The sequence below is a fragment of the Chiloscyllium plagiosum genome, unplaced genomic scaffold (assembly GCF_037043375.1).
Source record: "Chiloscyllium plagiosum isolate Xiang-an unplaced genomic scaffold, Cpla_swu_hap1 HiC_scaffold_12, whole genome shotgun sequence".
In the NCBI taxonomy this organism is placed as follows: Eukaryota; Metazoa; Chordata; class Chondrichthyes; order Orectolobiformes; family Hemiscylliidae; genus Chiloscyllium; species Chiloscyllium plagiosum.
Window position 1 is genome coordinate 79,579,064 of NW_028270150.1, and position 17,396 is coordinate 79,596,459.

At 58.7% G+C, this 17,396-nt stretch overlaps 2 protein-coding genes across 6 annotated transcripts in view; one reads left to right on the forward strand and one right to left on the reverse strand.

The window, feature by feature from the left end:
- The window catches only part of fancb (FA complementation group B), a 67,701-nt gene extending 53,958 nt beyond the window's left edge, over positions 1-13,743 (reverse strand). For 2 of the 4 annotated variants that reach the window (XM_087992973.1, XM_043700558.2), the window contains exon 1: positions 13,505-13,743. The gene's annotated coding sequence lies outside the window, so the exon portion shown is untranslated. Of the gene's footprint in view, positions 1-13,277; positions 13,398-13,491 lie in introns of those variants that run through there. The other 2 variants (XM_043700559.2, XM_043700560.2) reach the window with 2 other exon arrangements.
- mospd2 (motile sperm domain containing 2) overlaps positions 13,596-17,396 on the forward strand; it is an 85,114-nt gene continuing 81,313 nt past the window's right edge. For both annotated transcript variants that reach the window (XM_043700564.2, XM_043700565.2), the window contains exons 1-2: positions 13,596-13,671; positions 13,769-13,826. In XM_043700564.2, the coding sequence (XP_043556499.2) occupies positions 13,651-13,671; positions 13,769-13,826 (79 nt within the window). In that variant the 5' untranslated portion in view covers positions 13,596-13,650. The remainder of the gene's footprint in view (positions 13,672-13,768; positions 13,827-17,396) is intronic.

Genomic DNA, 17,396 nt, shown 5'->3' on the forward strand with positions numbered 1-17,396 from the left:
AGTGCCACAAGGATCGGTGCTGGGTCCACTACTTTTCGTCATTTATATAAATGATTTGGATGTGAGCATAAGAGGTATAGTCAGTAAGTTTGCAGATGATACCAAAATTGGAGGCGTAGCAGACAGTGAAGAAGGTTACCTCAGATTACAACGGGATCTTGATCAGGTGGGCCCAATGGGCTGAGAAGTGGCAGATGGAGTTTAATTTAGATAAATGCGAGGTGCTGCATTTTGGGAAAGCAAATCTTAGCAGGATTTATACACTTAATGGTAAAAGTTCTGGGAGTGCTGCTGAACAAAGAGACCTTGTAATGCTGTACATCTCTATGACTGTATCTCACCTTGAGACTCCATCTCCATTATCCAGAGACACCCGTCTCCCATATCCATTATCCAGAGCCATCCCCTCCCCCATGTCTATTATCTGGAGCCGTCTCCTCCCCATTTCCATTATTCGGAACTACATCTTTCCCCTTTCCGTTATTTGGACATACCTCCTTCACCGTCTCCATTTTCTGGAGCCGCCTGCTCCCCTGTCTCCATTATCCAGATCCACACCCCCCCCGTCTCCATTATCTAGAGCCACACCCCCTTCCCCATCACCATTATCTGGAGCAACACCGTACCCATTCTGCTCCCCACTTCCATTATTCAGATCTACCATCTCCATTAACCTGAGCCGCTCCCCTTCCCAAGCACACTCCAACCTCCATTATCCACAGCAAACCCCCATCTACATTATTCAGAGACCTCTCCCCTCCACCGTCTTCATTAGCTGGAGCCTCCCCCACCGCCCGCACATCTCCATTATTTGGAGCCTACCCTACCAACTCCCTGTTTTAAAAAATTCTCAAGGTCAGGTTCGTAGGAGAGTAGTCTGACACAGAACAAACGACCAAGAGGCGAGACTGCTAGAATATGGGCATTTTATTCCCCGCAGTGTCGCACAACGGGTCTGGCTTATACTCACTCTACATGTTACAAAAACTGGGAGCCGTCAGTTCTCGTAGAGCGGTTGCCAACAACCCACGCTCGGCGGTTAAACGTAACCCCGGAGCAGACTCACCGAACTGGAGACTTTTCCAGCTGATATACTCCCTTCCAGATATAAACATTCATGTGAACAGCAGAGCAAGGCTAAAAAACACATTCCATTCTGGTTACATACAGATAAGAAGATTCACACGGGACTAAGCAACACCTCCATTCCGGTTAGATTCACACATGTATTGGGACATAATTTTTAACCGTTTCACCACATTCCACTGCTTGGAATTTTACACCACATTCCACTGCTTGGCCCAATACATGTGTTACATTATGCTTAATTCAGTTCAATTCGTTTCAGTTAATTTCAGTTCAGTCAATTCAGTGTAATTCAATTCAGTTCCGTCCATTTCAATTCAATTTAGCTCAGTTCCATTTTGTTCCGTTCAATTTGATTCACTTCAGTTCCACTCAGTTCAGTTCAGTTCAATCCCATTCAATTCTGTTAACTCCGCTTCAGCCTTTTGGACATGCCCACATCCTCCGCTGTACCCCAGGCAAGGGGTTCTTCGGCAGGACTGGGATCCTTTCTCAAACAAACTGCCACGTACATGCCCACATCCATGCCATCCCGGGACGGTCGGGACCTCCACAGTTTGTTCTTCTGGTTTCTTAGTCGTTTTCCAAAACATTGTTCTGTATCAAAATCTCTCCTCAATTGCGATTGACCCTGCTCGACTACGCCAAATGTTTTAAAAAATTCTCAAGGTCAGGTTCGTAGGAGAGTAGTCTGACACAGAACAAACGACCAAGAGGCGAGACTGCTAGAATATGGGCATTTTATTCCCCGCAGTGTCGCACAACGGGTCTGGCTTATACTCACTCTACATGTTACAAAAACTGGGAGCCGTCAGTTCTCGTAGAGCGGTTGCCAACAACCCACGCTCGGCGGTTAAACGTAACCCCGGAGCAGACTCACCGAACTGGAGACTTTTCCAGCTGATATACTCCCTTCCAGATATAAACATTCATGTGAACAGCAGAGCAAGGCTAAAAAACACATTCCATTCTGGTTACATACAGATAAGAAGATTCACACGGGACTAAGCAACACCTCCATTCCGGTTAGATTCACACATGTATTGGGACATAATTTTTAACCGTTTCACCACATTCCACTGCTTGGAATTTTACACCACACTCCCCCATCGTCTCCATTGTCTGGAGCCTCCTCCACTGCCCCCTCCCCCGTCTCCATTAACTGGAGCCTCCCCCACTGCCCCCTCCCCCGTCTCCATTATCTGGAGCCTCCCCAACTGCCCCCTCCCCCGTCTCCATTATCTGGAGCCTCCCCCACTGCCCCGTCCCCCGTCTCCATTACCTAGAACCTCCCTCACTGCCCCCTCCCCCGTCTCCATTACCGAGAACCTCCACCAATGCCCCTCCCCCATCTCCATTACCTGGAGCCACCCCCACTGTCCCGTCCCCCGTCTCCATTACCTGGAGCCTCCCAAACTCCCCCGTCTCCATTACCTGGAGCATCCCCCACTGCCCCCTCCCCGTCTCCATTACCTGGAGCCTCCCCCACTGCCCCCCCCCACCGTCTCCATTACCTGGAGCCTCCCCCACTCCCCCCTTCCCCGTCTCCATTACCTGCCCCGTTCCCCCGTCTCCATTACCTGGAGCCTCCCCACCTCCCCCGTCTCCATTGCCTGGAGCCTCCCCCTCTCCCCCGTCTCCATTACCTGGAGCCTCCCCCACCTCCCCCTCCCCCGTCTCCATTACCTGGAGCCTCCCCCACTGCCCCGTCCCCCGTCTCCATTACCTGGAGCCTCCCCCACTGCCCCGTCTCCCGTCTCCATTACCTGGAGCCTCCCCCACTCCCCCCTCCCCGTCTCCATTACCTGGAGCCTCCCCACCTCCCCCTCCCCCGTCTCCATTACCTGGAGCCTCCCCCACTGCCCCGTCCCCCGTCTCCATTACCTGGAGCCTCCCCCACTGCCCCGTTCCCCCGTCTCCATTACCTGGAGCCTCCCCACCTCCCCCGTCTCCATTACCTGGAGCCTCCCCCTCTCCCCCGTCTCCATTACCTGGAGCCTCCCCCACCTCCCACTCCCCCATCTCCATTACCTGGAGCCTCCCCCACTGCCCCGTCCCCCGTCTCCATTACCTGGAGCCTCCCCCACTGCCCCGTCGCCCGTCTCCATTACCTGGAGCCTCCCCCACCTCCCCCGTCTCAATTACCTGGAGCCTCCCCCACTGCCCCGTCCCCCGTCTCCATTACCTGGAGCCTCCCCACCTCTCCCGTCTCCATTACCTGGAGCCTCCCCCACTCCCCCGTCTCCATTACCTGGAGCCTCCCCCACTGCCCCCTCCCCCGTCTCCATTACCTGGAGCCTCCCCCACTGCCCACTCTCCGTCTCCATTACCTGGAGCCTCCCCCACTGCCCCCTCCCCCGTCTCCATTACCTAGAACCTCCCTCACTGCCCCCTCCCCCGTCTCCATTACCTGGAGCCTCCCTCACTGCCCCCTCCCCCGTCTCCATTACCTAGAACCTCCCTCACTGCCCCCTCCCCCGTCTCCATTACCTAGAACCTCCCTCACTGCCCCCTCCCCCGTCTCCATTACCGAGAACCACCCCCAATGCCCCTCCCCCATCTCCATTACCTGGAGCCACCCCCACTGTCCCGTCCCTCGTCTCCATTACCTGGAGCCTCCCCCACATCCCCGTCCCCCGTCTCCATTTCCTGGAACCTCCCCCACTGTCCCGTCCCTCGTCTCCATTACCTGGAACCTCCCCAACTGCCCTGTCTCCATTACCTGGAGCCACCCCCACTGTCCCGTCCCTCGTCTCCATTTCCTGGAGCATCCCCCACTCCCCCGTCTCCATTACCTGGAGCATCCCCCACTCCCCCGTCTCCATTACCTGGAGCATCCCCCACTGCCCTGTCTCCATTACCTGGAGCCTCCCCCACTGCCCCCTCCCCCGTCTCCATTACCTAGAGCCTCCCCCACTGCCCCCTGCCCCGTCTCCATTACCTGGAGCCTCCCCCACTGCCCCGCCCCCCATCTCCATTTCCTGGAACCTCCCCCACTGCCCTGTCTCCATTACCTGGAGCATCCCCCACTGCCCCCTCTCCATCTCCATTACCTGGAGCCTCCCTCACTGCCCCCTCCCCCGTCTCCATTACCTGGAGCCTCCCTCACTGCCCCCTCCCCCGTCTCCATTACCTAGAACCTCCCTCACTGCCCCCTCCCCCGTCTCCATTACCGAGAACCACCCCCAATGCCCCTCCCCCATCTCCATTACCTGGAGCCACCCCCACTGTCCCGTCCCTCGTCTCCATTACCTGGAGCCTCCCCCACATCCCCGTCCCCCGTCTCCATTTCCTGGAACCTCCCCCACTGTCCCATCCCTCGTCTCCATTACCTGGAGCCTCCCCCACTGCCCCGTCCCCCGTCTCCATTTCCTGGAACCTCCCCCACTGCCCTGTCTCCATTACCTGGAGCATCCCCCACTGCCCCCTCTCCGTCTCCATTACCTGGAGTCTCCCCCACTCCCCCGTCTCCATTACCTGGAGCCTCCCCCACTCCCCCCTCTCCGTCTCCATGACCTGGAGCCTCCCCCACTCCCCCGTCTCCTTTACCTGGAGCCTCCCCCACTGCCCCCTCTCCGTCTCCATTACCTGGAGCCTGCCCCACTGCCCCCTCCCCCGTCTCCATTACCTGGAGCCTCCCCCACACCCCCGTCTCCATTACCTGGAGCCTCCCCCACTCCCCCGTCTCCATTACCTGGAGCCTCCCCCACTCCCCCCTTCCCCGTCTCCATTACCTGGAGCCTCCCCCACTCCCCCGTGTCCATTATCTGGAGCCTCCCCCACTCCCCCGTCTCCATTACCTGGAGCCTCCCCCACTGCCCCCTCTCCGTCTCCATTACCTGGAGCCTGCCCCACTGCCCCCTCCCCCGTCTCCATTACCTGGAGCCTCCCCCACTCCCCCCTCCCCCGTCTCCATTACCTGGAGCCTCCCCCACTCCCCCCTCCCCTGTCTCCATTACCTGGAGCCTCCCCCAATGCCCCCTTCCCCCGTCTCCATTACCTGGAGCCTCCCCCTCTCCCCCGTCTCCATTACCTGGAGCCTCCCCCACCTCCCCCTCCCCCGTCTCCATTACCTGGAGCCTCCCCCACTGCCCCGTCCCCCGTCTCCATTACCTGGAGCCTCCCCCACTGCCCCGTCTCCCGTCTCCATTACCTGGAGCCTCCCCCACTCCCCCCTCCCCGTCTCCATTACCTGGAGCCTCCCCACCTCCCCCTCCCCCGTCTCCATTACCTGGAGCCTCCCCCACTGCCCCGTCCCCCGTCTCCATTACCTGGAGCCTCCCCCACTGCCCCGTTCCCCCGTCTCCATTACCTGGAGCCTCCCCACCTCCCCCGTCTCCATTACCTGGAGCCTCCCCCTCTCCCCCGTCTCCATTACCTGGAGCCTCCCCCACCTCCCACTCCCCCATCTCCATTACCTGGAGCCTCCCCCACTGCCCCGTCCCCCGTCTCCATTACCTGGAGCCTCCCCCACTGCCCCGTCGCCCGTCTCCATTACCTGGAGCCTCCCCCACCTCCCCCGTCTCAATTACCTGGAGCCTCCCCCACTGCCCCGTCCCCCGTCTCCATTACCTGGAGCCTCCCCACCTCTCCCGTCTCCATTACCTGGAGCCTCCCCCACTGCCCCGTCTCCATTACCTGGAGCCTCCCCCACTGCCCCCTCCCCCGTCTCCATTATCTGGAGCCTCCCCAACTGCCCCCTCCCCCGTCTCCATTATCTGGAGCCTCCCCCACTGCCCCGTCCCCCGTCTCCATTACCTAGAACCTCCCTCACTGCCCCCTCCCCCGTCTCCATTACCGAGAACCTCCACCAATGCCCCTCCCCCATCTCCATTACCTGGAGCCACCCCCACTGTCCCGTCCCCCGTCTCCATTACCTGGAGCCTCCCAAACTCCCCCGTCTCCATTACCTGGAGCATCCCCCACTGCCCCCTCCCCGTCTCCATTACCTGGAGCCTCCCCCACTGCCCCCCCCCACCGTCTCCATTACCTGGAGCCTCCCCCACTCCCCTCTCCCCCCCCCCCCCCCCCCCCGTCTCCATTACCTGGAGCATCCCCCACTCCCCAGTCTCCATTACCTGGAGCCTCCCTCACTGCCCTGTCTCCATTACCTGGAGCCTCCCCCACACCCACGTCTCCATTACCTGGAGCCTCCCCCACTCCCCCGTCTCCATTACCTGGAGCCTCCCCCACTCCCCCGTCTCCATTACCTGGAGCCTCCCCCACTCCCCCGTCTCCATTACCTGGAGCCTCCCCCAATGCCCCCTCCCCCGTCTCCATTACCTGGAGCCTCCCCCACTGCCCCTTGCCCCGTCTCCATTACCTGGAGCCTCCCACACACCACCGTCTCCATTACCTGGAGCCTCCCCCACTCCCCCGTCTCCATTACCTGGAGCCACCCCCCCTCCCCATTACCTGGAGCCTCCCCCACTCCCCCGTCTCCATTACCTGGAGCCTCCCCCACACCCCCCGTCTCCATTACCTGGAGCCTCCCCCACTCCCCCGTCTCCATTACCTGGAGCCTCCCCCAATGCCCCCTCCCCCGTCTCCATTACCTGGAGCCTCCCCCACTCCCCCCTCCCCCGTCTCCATTACCTGGAGCCTCCCCCACTCCCCCGTCTCCATTACCTGGAGCCTCCCCCACTCCCCCCTCCCCTGTCTCCATTACCTGGAGCCTCCCCCAATGCCCCCTTCCCCCGTCTCCATTACCTGGAGCCTCCCCCTCTCCCCCGTCTCCATTACCTGGAGCCTCCCCCACCTCCCCCTCCCCCGTCTCCATTACCTGGAGCCTCCCCCACTGCCCCGTCCCCCGTCTCCATTACCTGGAGCCTCCCCCACTGCCCCGTCTCCCGTCTCCATTACCTGGAGCCTCCCCCACTCCCCCCTCCCCGTCTCCATTACCCGGAGCCTCCCCACCTCCCCCTCCCCCGTCTCCATTACCTGGAGCCTCCCCCACTGCCCCGTCCCCCGTCTCCATTACCTGGAGCCTCCCCCACTGCCCCGTTCCCCCGTCTCCATTACCTGGAGCCTCCCCACCTCCCCCGTCTCCATTACCTGGAGCCTCCCCCTCTCCCCCGTCTCCATTACCTGGAGCCTCCCCCACCTCCCACTCCCCCATCTCCATTACCTGGAGCCTCCCCCACTGCCCCGTCCCCCGTCTCCATTACCTGGAGCCTCCCCCACTGCCCCGTCGCCCGTCTCCATTACCTGGAGCCTCCCCCACCTCCCCCGTCTCAATTACCTGGAGCCTCCCCCACTGCCCCGTCCCCCGTCTCCATTACCTGGAGCCTCCCCACCTCTCCCGTCTCCATTACCTGGAGCCTCCCCCACTCCCCCGTCTCCATTACCTGGAGCCTCCCCCACTGCCCCCTCCCCCGTCTCCTTTACCTGGAGCCTCCCCCACTGCCCCCTCTCCGTCTCCATTACCTGGAGCCTGCCCCACTGCCCCCTCCCCCGTCTCCATTACCTGGAGCCTCCCCCACACCCCCGTCTCCATTACCTGGAGCCTCCCCCACTCCCCCGTCTCCATTACCTGGAGCCTCCCCCACTCCCCCCTTCCCCGTCTCCATTACCTGGAGCCTCCCCCACTCCCCCGTGTCCATTATCTGGAGCCTCCCCCACTCCCCCGTCTCCATTACCTGGAGCCTCCCCCACTGCCCCCTCTCCGTCTCCATTACCTGGAGCCTGCCCCACTGCCCCCTCCCCCGTCTCCATTACCTGGAGCCTCCCCCACTCCCCCCTCCCCCGTCTCCATTACCTGGAGCCTCCCCCACTCCCCCCTCCCCTGTCTCCATTACCTGGAGCCTCCCCCAATGCCCCCTTCCCCCGTCTCCATTACCTGGAGCCTCCCCCTCTCCCCCGTCTCCATTACCTGGAGCCTCCCCCACCTCCCCCTCCCCCGTCTCCATTACCTGGAGCCTCCCCCTCTCCCCCGTCTCCATTACCTGGAGCCTCCCCCACTGCCCCCTCTCCGTCTCCATTACCTGGAGCCTGCCCCACTGCCCCCTCCCCCGTCTCCATTACCTGGAGCCTCCCCCACTCCCCCCTCCCCCGTCTCCATTACCTGGAGCCTCCCCCACTCCCCCCTCCCCTGTCTCCATTACCTGGAGCCTCCCCCAATGCCCCCTTCCCCCGTCTCCATTACCTGGAGCCTCCCCCTCTCCCCCGTCTCCATTACCTGGAGCCTCCCCCACCTCCCCCTCCCCCGTCTCCATTACCTGGAGCCTCCCCCACTGCCCCGTCCCCCGTCTCCATTACCTGGAGCCTCCCCCACTGCCCCGTCTCCCGTCTCCATTACCTGGAGCCTCCCCCACTCCCCCCTCCCCGTCTCCATTACCTGGAGCCTCCCCACCTCCCCCTCCCCCGTCTCCATTACCTGGAGCCTCCCCCACTGCCCCGTCCCCCGTCTCCATTACCTGGAGCCTCCCCCACTGCCCCGTTCCCCCGTCTCCATTACCTGGAGCCTCCCCACCTCCCCCGTCTCCATTACCTGGAGCCTCCCCCTCTCCCCCGTCTCCATTACCTGGAGCCTCCCCCACCTCCCACTCCCCCATCTCCATTACCTGGAGCCTCCCCCACTGCCCCGTCCCCCGTCTCCATTACCTGGAGCCTCCCCCACTGCCCCGTCGCCCGTCTCCATTACCTGGAGCCTCCCCCACCTCCCCCGTCTCAATTACCTGGAGCCTCCCCCACTGCCCCGTCCCCCGTCTCCATTACCTGGAGCCTCCCCACCTCTCCCGTCTCCATTACCTGGAGCCTCCCCCACTGCCCCGTCTCCATTACCTGGAGCCTCCCCCACTGCCCCCTCCCCCGTCTCCATTATCTGGAGCCTCCCCAACTGCCCCCTCCCCCGTCTCCATTATCTGGAGCCTCCCCCACTGCCCCGTCCCCCGTCTCCATTACCTAGAACCTCCCTCACTGCCCCCTCCCCCGTCTCCATTACCGAGAACCTCCACCAATGCCCCTCCCCCATCTCCATTACCTGGAGCCACCCCCACTGTCCCGTCCCCCGTCTCCATTACCTGGAGCCTCCCAAACTCCCCCGTCTCCATTACCTGGAGCATCCCCCACTGCCCCCTCCCCGTCTCCATTACCTGGAGCCTCCCCCACTGCCCCCCCCCACCGTCTCCATTACCTGGAGCCTCCCCCACTCCCCTCTCCCCCCCCCCCCCCCCCCCCCGTCTCCATTACCTGGAGCATCCCCCACTCCCCAGTCTCCATTACCTGGAGCCTCCCTCACTGCCCTGTCTCCATTACCTGGAGCCTCCCCCACACCCACGTCTCCATTACCTGGAGCCTCCCCCACTCCCCCGTCTCCATTACCTGGAGCCTCCCCCACTCCCCCGTCTCCATTACCTGGAGCCTCCCCCACTCCCCCGTCTCCATTACCTGGAGCCTCCCCCAATGCCCCCTCCCCCGTCTCCATTACCTGGAGCCTCCCCCACTGCCCCTTGCCCCGTCTCCATTACCTGGAGCCTCCCACACACCACCGTCTCCATTACCTGGAGCCTCCCCCACTCCCCCGTCTCCATTACCTGGAGCCACCCCCCCTCCCCATTACCTGGAGCCTCCCCCACTCCCCCGTCTCCATTACCTGGAGCCTCCCCCACACCCCCCGTCTCCATTACCTGGAGCCTCCCCCACTCCCCCGTCTCCATTACCTGGAGCCTCCCCCAATGCCCCCTCCCCCGTCTCCATTACCTGGAGCCTCCCCCACTCCCCCCTCCCCCGTCTCCATTACCTGGAGCCTCCCCCACTCCCCCGTCTCCATTACCTGGAGCCTCCCCCACTCCCCCCTCCCCTGTCTCCATTACCTGGAGCCTCCCCCACTCCCCCCTCCCCTGTCTCCATTACCTGGAGCCTCCCCCAATGCCCCCTTCCCCCGTCTCCATTACCTGGAGCCTCCCCCTCTCCCCCGTCTCCATTACCTGGAGCCTCCCCCACCTCCCCCTCCCCCGTCTCCATTACCTGGAGCCTCCCCCACTGCCCCGTCCCCCGTCTCCATTACCTGGAGCCTCCCCCACTGCCCCGTCTCCCGTCTCCATTACCTGGAGCCTCCCCCACTCCCCCCTCCCCGTCTCCATTACCCGGAGCCTCCCCACCTCCCCCTCCCCCGTCTCCATTACCTGGAGCCTCCCCCACTGCCCCGTCCCCCGTCTCCATTACCTGGAGCCTCCCCCACTGCCCCGTTCCCCCGTCTCCATTACCTGGAGCCTCCCCACCTCCCCCGTCTCCATTACCTGGAGCCTCCCCCTCTCCCCCGTCTCCATTACCTGGAGCCTCCCCCACCTCCCACTCCCCCATCTCCATTACCTGGAGCCTCCCCCACTGCCCCGTCCCCCGTCTCCATTACCTGGAGCCTCCCCCACTGCCCCGTCGCCCGTCTCCATTACCTGGAGCCTCCCCCACCTCCCCCGTCTCAATTACCTGGAGCCTCCCCCACTGCCCCGTCCCCCGTCTCCATTACCTGGAGCCTCCCCACCTCTCCCGTCTCCATTACCTGGAGCCTCCCCCACTCCCCCGTCTCCATTACCTGGAGCCTCCCCCACTGCCCCCTCCCCCGTCTCCTTTACCTGGAGCCTCCCCCACTGCCCCCTCTCCGTCTCCATTACCTGGAGCCTGCCCCACTGCCCCCTCCCCCGTCTCCATTACCTGGAGCCTCCCCCACACCCCCGTCTCCATTACCTGGAGCCTCCCCCACTCCCCCGTCTCCATTACCTGGAGCCTCCCCCACTCCCCCCTTCCCCGTCTCCATTACCTGGAGCCTCCCCCACTCCCCCGTGTCCATTATCTGGAGCCTCCCCCACTCCCCCGTCTCCATTACCTGGAGCCTCCCCCACTGCCCCCTCTCCGTCTCCATTACCTGGAGCCTGCCCCACTGCCCCCTCCCCCGTCTCCATTACCTGGAGCCTCCCCCACTCCCCCCTTCCCCGTCTCCATTACCTGGAGCCTCCCCCACTCCCCCGTCTCCATTACCTGGAGCCTCCCCCACTCCCCCATCTCCATTACCTGGAGCCTCCCCCAATGCCCCCTCCCCCGTCTCCATTACCTGGAGCCTCCCCCACTGCCCCCTGCCCCGTCTCCATTACCTGGAGCCTCCCACACACCACCGTCTCCATTACCTGGAGCCTCCCCCACTCCCCCGTCTCCATTACCTGGAGCCACCCCCCCTCCCCATTACCTGGAGCCTCCCCCACTCCCCCGTCTCCATTACCTGGAGCCTCCCCCACACCCCCCGTCTCCATTACCTGGAGCCTCCCCCACTCCCCCGTCTCCATTACCTGGAGCCTCCCCCAATGCCCCCTCCCCCGTCTCCATTACCTGGAGCCTCCCCCACTCCCCCCTCCCCCGTCTCCATTACCTGGAGCCTCCCCCACTCCCCCCTCCCCCGTCTCCATTACCTGGAGCCTCCCCCACTCCCCCCTCCCCTGTCTCCATTACCTGGAGCCTCCCCCACTCCCCTGTCTCCATTACCTGGAGCCTCCCCCAATGCCCCCTTCCCCCGTCTCCATTACCTGGAGCCTCCCCCACTCCCCCGTCTCCATTACCTGGAGCCTCCCCCACACCACCGTCTCCATTACCTGGAGCCTCCCCCACTCCCCATTACCTGGAGCCTCCCCCACTCCCCCGTCTCCATTACCTGGAGCCTCCCCCACACCCCCGTCTCCATTACTTGGAGCCTCCCCCACACCCCCGTCTCCATTACCTGGAGCCTCCCCCACTCCCCCGTCTCCATTACCTGGAGCCTCCCCCGATGCCCCCTCCCCCGTCTCCATTACCTAGAGCCTCCCCCACTCCCCCGTCTCCATTACCTGGAGCCTCCCCCACTCCCCCGTCTCCATTACCTGGAGCCTCCCCCACTCCCCCCTCCCCCGTCTCCATTACCTGGAGCCTCCCCCACTCCCCCGTCTCCATTACCTGGAGCATCCCCCACTGCCCCGTCCCCCGTCTCCATTACCTGGAGCCTCCCCCACTGCCCCGTCCCCCGTCTCCATTACCTGGAGCCTCCCCCACTGCCCCGTTCCCCCGTCTCCATTACCTGGAGCCTCCCCCACTGCCCCGTCCCCCGTCTCCATTACCTGGAGCCTCCCCCACTGCCCCCTCCCCCGTCTCCATTACCTGGAGCCTCCCCCACTGCCCCGCCCCCCGTCTCCATTACCTGGAGCCTCCCCACCTCCCCCGTCTCCATTACCTGGAGCCTCCCCCACTCCCCCGTCTCCATTACCTGGAGCCTCCCCCACTGCCCCGTCCTCCGTCTCCATTACCTGGAGCCTCCCCCACTGCCCCGTCCCCCGTCTCCATTACCTGGAGCCTCCCCCACTGCCCCGTCTCCATTACCTGGAGCCTCCCCCACTCCCCCACCTCCCCCTCCCCCGTCTCCATTACCTGGAGCCTCCCCCACTGCCCCGTCCCCCGTCTCCATTACCTGGAGCCTCCCCACGTCCCCCGTCTCCATTACCTGGAGCCTCCCCCACTCCCCCGTCTCCATTACCTGGAGCCTCCCCCACTGCCCCGTCCCCCGTCTCCATTACCTGGAGCCTCCCCCACTGCCCCGTCCCCCGTCTCCATTACCTGGAGCCTCCCCCACTGCCCCGTCCCCCGTCTCCATTACCTGGAGCCTCCCCCACTGCCCCCTCCCCCGTCTCCATTACCTGGAGCCTCCCCCACTGCCCCCTCCCCCGTCTCCATTACCTGGAGCCTCCCCCACTGCCCCGTCCCCCGTCTCCATTACCTGGAGCCTCCCCCACTGCCCCGTCCCCATTACCTGGAGCCTCCCCCACTGCCCCCTCCCCCGTCTCCATTACCTGGAGCCTCCCCCACTGCCCCCTCCCCCGTCTCCATTACCTGGAGCCTCCCCCACTGCCCCCTCCCCCGTCTCCATTACCTGGCGCCTCCCCCACTGCCCCCTCCCCCACTGCCCCCTCCCCCGTCTCCATTACCTGGAGCCTCCCCCACTGCCCCCTCCCCCGTCTCCATTACCTGGAGCCTCCCCCCCTCCCACGTCTCCATTACCTGGAACCTGCCCCACTGCCCCCTCCCCCGTCTCTATTACCTGGAACCTCCCCCACTGCCCCCTCCCCCGTCTCCATTATCTGGAGCCCCCCGATCTCCATTATCCGGAGCCCCCAACGCCCCCGTCTCCATTATCCAGAGGCAGTCCCCTGTCTCTGTTATCTGGAGACCACCCCTACTTCTGCATTATCCGGAGTCCCTCCATCCGTCTCCATTGTCCAGAGCCGCCTTGCTTTCTCCATTATCCGGACTCTGTCTCTGGGATCGGTCTGTTCCCGCGCGCACCCACAATTCAAACCGAACGGTTGGTCCCCGCGCGCTCAACCGCAGGCCCCGAGCGGGCAGACAGACAACAGGGGGGTGTGAATAAAGCACGGTGAGAATATACATCACCTCATCTTCGTACCTGAAGGTGAGACGTCGCCGTCTTGGTTGTTTTTTTTGTTTGCGGGCGGGATGAGAGGTCAGGGGTGAGAGGTCAGGCAGGCGGGTCACATGAGCGCTGCCGCCGGCCGGTTGGCCCGTGCTTTTGATGGTGTTGCTGTGAGAGGGATGGCTGCGGAGCAGCGGGAGGTGAGAGCTCAGTCAGGTAGCTCCTATCGGGGGCTGGGGGAGCAGTGGCTCAGTCACGCCGATAATAACCACTTGTGTGTGTGTTTTTGTTCTGTAGGAGAAGCAGAAGTTGATAGAGGAGACGAGGCAGCGTTTTACCAGCGAGTATTTACAAGGTACCGTGCCCGCCCGCGCTCTCGCTGGGAGGGACTTTCAGGCTCCGGGTCCGAGCGAATGAGCCAGGGGTCTGCAGCCAAGGGGCCACCCGGCTTTACCCTTCACATTTGCTGTCCCCACTGTTAATGTTGGTGGCTGGAAATTGTGGAAGGTCACCGGCTGCCCGCTCCCTGTTTCGTGCAGGCGGGAGGTTGTGACTGGACGCCTCGCCTCTTCCTCTGTTTGTAGGTCTCCCCCACACCCCTCCCTCTCTCTCCCTTCGTCGCCCTACTACCCATCCAGTCCTGAATCATCTGGGTTTGTAGCAACTGTTAAAACCTGAGTGTCCTGCCACTTGCTGGGGGAAAAAAATTCGGAAACTTCGATACTGTCTAAGACGATGATTTTCCCCAAACTGAAACTCTGTTCAATCAAGGGATTGAAACCGACTGTAATAAATTACAACTATTTTGACCAATTACTGCTGATGTCTTATTGCAGCAAAGTTTCCAGATAGATTGTTTAATTGATTCAGTTTGTTGAAATTATAAAGTGCAGGGATGTCAAAGGACGAATTGCATAACCCAGAATACTGTCCAGTGGAAGGTCTCTGGCTTCTTTTCATGAAAATAGGCCTGACTTAAAACCCCATATGCACCAGGCCTGGTTTAATCTGTGTCTAAACACATTGCTTTCTACCGTTCCTTGATTTATTTAGTTACTGATTTGTATGATATAGAAGCTTATTCCATACATTGAATCCTAGCTGTCAGTTTCACCCCTCTCTCTGGGTGCATACTGTAGCTGAGTGTGGCAGTAAATGATCTCTGTCCTCTGTGATCCTGATGTAAAGTTTCAAATCTCTAATCTGTTATATAAAGACGATCCTTTTCACATTTTAATCTTTGTCGTTAGGGTTTGACCCAATATGGATAAAGTGAGGACTGCGGATGCTGGAGATCAGAGTCGAGAGTGTGGTGCTGGAAAAGTACAGCGAGGTCAGGCAGCATCCGAGGAGCAGGAGAATATATGTTTCAGGCATAAGTCCTTCTTCAGGGATTATGCCTGAAACGTTGATTCTTTTGCTCTTCAGATGCTGCCTGACCTGCTGTGCTTTTTCCAACACCACACTCTTGACTTTGTTCCAATATGTGCAACTTGCAGTTATGCTGCTTCAGTCTTCCTTCTGATTCTGTACTGGTGTATCCTTTATTTCAGCTTTCATATTGCATCATCTCAGGTATGTTTGAATTTAACTAGATGTTGGACACTAGTGGCACCTCCAGGTTATAGGCAGATGATGTCTGCTATGGGTGTGAACAGTAGTGCTTGGTCTGCGGAAGGTCTGTTTTAAAAAGTCTATCATGTATGACATTTGACCAGATAGGCAGATTATTTATTGACTGTTGGTGTCCTTGGAATGTAATGCAATGAATAGTTGAATTCTGTGTAGGAAAATGTTAGTTATTAGCAAAAGAAGAAATAGGTACAGTTTGAGCTGAATCAGAAGTTTGTGGAGTCCAATCCTACTTCAGTGATCCAGAGTCTGACACTACAATGTAGTGGCAAGAGATTGATTTACTATCAAGGATGCTTTTTTTTAGATGAGATTAAGATTACCTTGGATGAAAGCAAAAGGTCCCTCTGGAATGATTTGAAGAAGAGTTAAATAGTTAATTCTAGTTTTTCATTATTATTTTAGAGATCTCAATCTGTGGTAATAGTTGTAGCTATTATAATTAAACTTCAGAAATACTTCGCTGACTGCAGAGTTCTTTGAGAGGTATTAAGACTTGGAAAGCAATGTAAATACAAGTTTCTTCATTCAATTTATAAGCTGTTGTAGTTATGGCTAGGAGATGGTCTTTTTCTAATGTTGCCATGCTTCTTGATTCTTTAACTGTGCCACCAAGGATTCTGGGAAGAGTTACATTTAACAGTTTTATTTTTTATTAAAAGTGGCTAAAATGCTGGAGAGCAAGAATTAGAAGTTGTTTCTCTGTAGACAATAAACAAAGAGCAAGACAACCCTCCGATACATTAAGAAATATCTGGTTCTGTGTACTTAGGCTGTTTAACATTGATCTTCCTCTATTTGTGAACAAGAATATTGGAGCAACACACTGGAAGAAACCTTTTAGAACATATGTGAAGATTTACCTGCTTAAAAGAAAGTTAGTGAAGGCAGATTTTGCTTAGTTTATGGTTAGCATTTATTAGGGCTACTTAATCGATCTTTTGTAGAATCATAGAGATGTACAGCACGGAAACAGACCTTTCGGTCCAACTCCTAACCTAATCTAGTCCCATTTGCTAGCACTTGGCCCATGTCCCTCTAAACCCTTCCTGTTCATATACTCATCCAAATGTCTTGAATATTGTAATCTGACCAGAACTTTGTATAGCCTCAGTTGGACATCTCCGATATTGTATTCTAGCTCTCTTGAAATTAATGCTAACATTGCATTTGCCTTCCTAACTGCCAAATGAGTCTGCGCATTAAAGTTAACAGAATCCTGAAGCTGCACTCTTAAGTCCCTTGTACTTCAGAATTCTGAAGCCTTTCCCCATCTAGAAAATATTCTACTATTCTTCCTACCAAAGTGCACAACACCACTCTCCTATATTGTATTCCATCTGCCACTTCTTTGCCCTCTCTCCTAGCCTGTACAAGTCCTTCTGCAGCTTCCTTGCCTCCTCTGCATTACTTGCCCCTCCATTTGTCTTTGTATTTTCTACCAGCATAGCAACAATGCCTTCAGTTTCTTTGTAAAGATCATTAATGTATGCAACATGAATAGCTGTAGTTCCAATTCTGACCCCTGCAGGTTTCTAGGAGGAAGTGAGGACCACAGATGCTGCCATCCTGGGGAAAAAACCCTTGATCCCCACTTTCTGCTCTCTGCCAGTCATTTAATCCTTGATCTATGCCAGTATTTTGCCCCTACACGTGTTTTTTCTTAACAGCCTCCTGTGTGGCACCTTGTCAAAGACTTTCTGGAAATCCAAATAGATCACATCCATTGGATCTCCTTCATCTAATTTGCTCATTATCTCCTCAAAGAATTCTGATAGATTTGTCAGGCATAACCTCCCCTTGACAATTTCTTTTAATTTCTTCCCCACATCCTAATTACTGCCAGGAGGCTTGTACACAACTGCAATCAGCGTTGTTTTTCCTTTGCAGTTCCTTAACTTTGTCTACACAGGTTCTACATCTTCCAATTCTATATCAATTCTTGCTCTTGTTTTGATTATATTTCTTCTCCCTCTTCAAAATAGCATTATTGGATTTTTTGCACTAAACTTAAAGATCAGAGGGGTCTTGGTTTAGCATCACCCTTAGTATTGCAATGTTACAATTTTTTTAGTGCTCAAGTCTCTAGGATGTGAATTAAACCCAGGACCTTCTGACTTTTGCAAGATTGCTACCTACTGACAGTGGTAACATTATTTGAAGATATATTTTATCAATAGACTTCTGAGAGTGATTATCACAGAACTGTATGGTTCCTGTGATGTGGACACCAGGCTGTAATCCAACAGGTTTATTTAAAATCAAAAGCTTTTGGAGCACTGCTCCTTTATCA